General features: G+C 54.4%; 1 protein-coding gene across 1 annotated transcript; it reads left to right on the top strand.

Moving 5' to 3' along the window:
• The first annotated feature begins 1,425 nt into the window (after positions 1-1,425).
• Positions 1,426-4,431, top strand: TMEM158 (transmembrane protein 158). Its single transcript, XM_027451148.3, has one exon. It carries the CDS (start codon positions 1,708-1,710, stop codon positions 2,716-2,718), a length of 1,011 nt encoding a protein of 336 aa, XP_027306949.2. The 5' UTR covers positions 1,426-1,707; the 3' UTR covers positions 2,719-4,431.
• The last annotated feature ends 208 nt before the right edge of the window (positions 4,432-4,639 follow it).

Genomic DNA, 4,639 nt, shown 5'->3' with positions numbered 1-4,639 from the left:
TTAGCTTCATTTCCAGTCCTTTGCACCAAAATCCCAATGCAATGCAATTTGTACACAGGAGTACACACGGTTTTGGCATTATTTGCTAAACGCTCACCCTCTCTTCGTCTGTTTTTGGGTCCGAAGACACGCTACAACAGAATAGCTGATAGCCACACAAATGCATAGGACTGTGTATATGACAAAGGGCATCAGAAGATGCTTGTACAGGTACATTCAGGTGACAAAAGTATCAGAGAACTCTTGAATAAAAGACATTGAAATAGAGCTAGAAATTGTACTAATTGTATTGCAACATCTGAGCAAAAGCTCACTGGAATCGGACAGCTTGCTTTGAACGCTTCATCAGGCATGTTTCTTGGTAATAATCCAAACTAAAAACCTAGCCAAACAATAAACATCTGGTAGACAATACCCTTTGGACTAATTTGGGACCAAATACAAATTCATTTGGTGCTCAGGTCTCTTTTGAATAGAAAGCAATCAACTTTGGGTTTTGTCATGATATATTAGGCAAGGCTTTGGAGAGAAAACTGATTCACTACATTCATTCATGTGGAATTATAGCAAATCTAAAATTTACTCCCTACCCTCATTCACTACCCTCACTCAGCTGAAATAGTTGAGGCTAATATTACAGCAACTCATTTTTCAAGTGAGAATGTGTCCATGTGTCACTTCATTGCGGCTCTGACACGGGATCAATGCCAACCTCGAAGGAGTGCCTTGTGGAGTTTACGTAAATCGTCCCATATATACTTGGGAAAGCCTAGTTTTTGTATTTATGTCTCCATTTGCTGACTGTCTAAGCCAAAGCTGCAAAAGCGAAGACTCACAGTCCTGGATACTTGCCAGGAAAATGTAACTCTAGCCCACCCTCTGCCCAAGGTACAGGCTAAGAAACCTTCATCATTTGTGTCCTATCAGTCGTGTCCCTTCCCAAGGCTCCGAGTGCCGAGCTGCAGCACAGCCAGCCTCAGGCAGTGTCAAGAGCAATACAGCCAGCACCGCCGCGAAATAAGCGGGGGTACCCAGCTTGATTACAAACTCTCCAGATTATAAAGCAGCCTGTTGAAAAATTCATAGGAGTCTCGCAGCTAACGCGCTTGGTGGCTCCGCGCTGCTTGCAACAAGCTCCCAGCTTCAAGCCTTTGCTACGGGGGTGCCAGACGGGGGGAGGCGACTCCGGGAGCGCGGCTCAGCCTCCCCTATAGGGTCGGAAAGTGTGTAAAGTCGATTCCCAGCTGCGACCCCTTCCCACTGCCTCTTTCCCTCGGGGCCGGGCAGGCAGCGGGTCGGGGCTCCCACTGCCAAACCCCCCCCACCCCGAGCAGCGGGGGCGGTGGCGGAGCTGGGGGGGGGGGCTCGGGCGGGGGCCGCCCCCGGGGGGCAGGGGGAGCCGCTTGCCCCCGGCGGGGCCGTCCAGGGGCAGGGCTCCGGGAGCTGCCGGGCCGGGGGCGGAGGAGGCGGGGAGGGGGAGCCGCTGCCGTCACCGAGGCTCCCGGCTCGCTCGCCCCGCCGCCGCGGCAGCCCCAGCCCCGCTCCCACCCCCTCGCCTGCCCCCACCCTCCCTCCTTCCCTCTCCGTCTCGCTCAGCTCTGCCGGCGAGAGCGGTGTTGCTGCTCTCCCCAGATGGCAGCCGGCAGCGCCATGCAGCCTCCCGCTCCTCCTCCTCCTCGCCCTCCTCTCCGGCTCTAAGTCAATGCCATGCTGCCGCTGCTCCTCCCGGCACTGCTGGCCGCCTGCCTGCCACCCTGCCAGGGCTGGAGCCCCTCGGCGGCTGCCGGCGGGCAGGAGGAGCAGGACCAAGAGCTCTTCTTGCCCCCCGCCAACTCCTCCGCCCGCTCCTTGGCCGGCCTCGAGATGGACCTCGACGGGGCAGCGAGCAAGGAGGAAGGCAGCACCGCCAGCCCGGGCACGCCGGCTGCCGCTAGCCAAGAGCCTTTCCCTTCTGCCCCCACCTCCTCCGGGCAGCAGCAGCAGCAGCACCAACAGCAGCAGCAGCAGCAGCAGCGTCCCCAGCCGCAGGGGCAGCCGCAGCCCGCCGAGGACCCGCACTGCAATATCAGCGTGCAGCGGCAGATGCTGAGCTCGCTGCTGGTGCGCTGGAGCCGCCCGCTGGGCATCCAGTGCGACCTCCTGCTCTTCTCCACCAACAGCCACGGGCGGGCCTTCTTCTCCGCCGCCTTCCACCGCGTGGGGCCGCCGCTGCTCATCGAGCACCTGGGGCTGGCGGCCGGCGGCGCACAGCAGGACTTGCGCCTCTGCGTGGGCTGCAGCTGGGTGCGGGGCAGGAGGGTCGGCAGGCTGCGGGGAGCCGCGCCTCAGCCCCCCGCCGCCTCCTCCTCATCCTCCTCATCCTCATCCTCCTCCTCATCCTCATCCTCCTCTTCTTCATCGTCGTCGTCGCTCTCCTACCCGCCGGCGGCGGAGCCCGGGCAGTACTGGCTGCAGGGCGAGCCGCTGAATTTCTGCTGCCTGGATTTCAGCCTGGAGGAGCTGAAGGGGGAGCCGGGCTGGCGGATGAACCGCAAGCCCATCGAGTCCACGCTGGTGGCGTGTTTCATGACTCTGGTCATCATCGTGTGGAGCGTGGCCGCCCTCATCTGGCCGGTGCCCATCATCGCCGGCTTCCTGCCCAACGGCATGGAGCAGCGCCGCAGCACCAGCACCACAGCCGCCACCACCGCCACCACCACCGCCACCGCCGCCAAGTAGCCTCGCCCGGCGTCCCCTTCCCTCCCTCCCTCCTCGTGTGCTGCCGAGGGGCTCGGGTCGGGCCGTGTGGCGCTGCCCCTGCCGTGGTTTTTATGTTTTAAAGCGTCTTAAACGTGTGCTGAGGGGCGCGAGCGGCCGTTAGGGGCCGTTAGGGGCGAGCGACCGTTGGGCGCTAACGGCCGTTGGGCGCCAATGGCCGTTGGGCGCCAACCGGCGCCGCCTGAGGGGAGCCGCTCCCCCGCGCCGCCGGAGACGACCAGATCCTGTGTGCTCGTTTTCTACCTTTAATACCCGTTTTAAACGAACCTTTTAGTAAAAAAAAGAAAAAAAAAGCCTCCCACCCCCCAAAAAAAAAAAATAATTAAACGTGGAAAATAAAAGACCCTCCCGTTCAACCGCATTCGTTGTAGTCAGCAGCTTTTTATTTTTTGTATATGAATTCAGCCCGAGCGATTTTTTATTTTTATTTTTTTCTTTATTTACCAAAATCTCTCTTTTTGGCGGGATCTCGAACTGAAGCGGTCTGTATATTGTAATTGCCGAAGTTGAACTTTAACGAACCTTTTGCACTGTATTTGCACTGTTGAGGTAGTGTGTGATTATTATTGTAGCTCCACGTTACTCGGCTTTTAATACAGAGGTTTTCTTCCTGGAGCCTCCATAGCCTTCTGTGGGTCTGTTTCTGCTGGGCTGGACAGGAGGGCTCAGCCGCCTTCCCCATCTCCAAGCTGGCCACGAAGCTTGTCCTTCCCTGCGAGAGGATGTTACCGGGGTTGTTGGTGGAAAAAGGGAATGCCAAACCCTTCCCTAATGGTGTTTGTCCCATCCTTGCAGTAGATTTAAGTCTCTGTGCCTGCCTAGGGTGGGGTGAGGTGGGATGGAGAACATCTGCATCCCCAAAAGGTGTTTGCTTAGCACAGTTCCAGGACTGTGGCTTTCTTGTCGCTTTGAGGTCGGGTGGCTCCGAATCTGGGAAGCTCAGGCCTTATCTTTGAGATATATTAAAGGGAGCACAGTGGCGATTTTCCAACCTCCACAAGAACATTCCTCAAAAACAGCTCAGCCCCAGCGTATTTGTTGAAGACGTGGTAATACTGTACCGCTTTTTCACCTACAAGTCCATAGGGCTGTTCACAGGTTGCCTGTGGGGTTGAGAGAGGGGAGGAACTGCAGGTCCACAGCTAGATGACAGCCGCCACTGTGCAAGTGTGCAAGAAAGAAAGGTTTGCAAGGTTTCTTCTCTCCTGTCCAAGCAGCCAGTTGCATAGCCTGAAATACCATTCAGTGTATACTTGCAACTCTTTAGCCTTATGAGAAGTTGTTTCTTTTGCCTTAGACACTATTAGTCCAGCTGAAGTTTCTGAAACCAAAATATAAGCTAAAGTGAGAAAGGTTTGCAATAGGAATTCTCGTTCCTTTGACAACATCAATGTATTTAATTTGTTAGGAACACATGAACTCACTTGGAGGCTAATTTGATGTATTTGTAATGTTGTTTTCTTCCCCATGTTTTGGTGGAAATGACTGGATGAAAGGTCTGGAAACATTAAATTTTTAGGATTCTGTAGCTCAAGGACTTTTTTCTTATTCTTTTTTTATTTGAGAACCAAATAAAAAAATGCATGCTCTATGTGTATACTGTCTGGAAGAAAACACAGACAGAAACAGATTGGTAAACAGTATAAATAAATTAAATCAAGATTTTAAAATCTTCCATGTTACTGGGCTACCTCTACATCCACTTTTTCTCTTGTTGATTGTAACGGGTGTTCGCTTGCATAAATGTTGCATTGGGTTGTTTTCGGGAAAAGTCCAGTCACCACGAGAAATATGCATTTGACCTGTTGATCTGAAGGGCACATTCCCCTGTGTGCTTCATTTGCAGAGCCCAGCTTTTCTTTCCACGACGTGAGAAGCCGAT

The sequence above is a fragment of the Anas platyrhynchos genome, chromosome 2 (assembly GCF_047663525.1).
Source record: "Anas platyrhynchos isolate ZD024472 breed Pekin duck chromosome 2, IASCAAS_PekinDuck_T2T, whole genome shotgun sequence".
Lineage (NCBI taxonomy): Eukaryota > Metazoa > Chordata > Aves > Anseriformes > Anatidae > Anas > Anas platyrhynchos.
Note: the sequence above shows the minus strand (reverse complement) of the source record. Positions and strands in the feature narration are given on the sequence as shown.

Excerpts from the sequence above, each read along its gene's own strand:
- TMEM158 (XM_027451148.3), top strand. The coding sequence starts at position 1,708 with ATGCTGCCGCTGCTCCTCCCGGCACTGCTGGCCGCCTGCCTGCCACCC.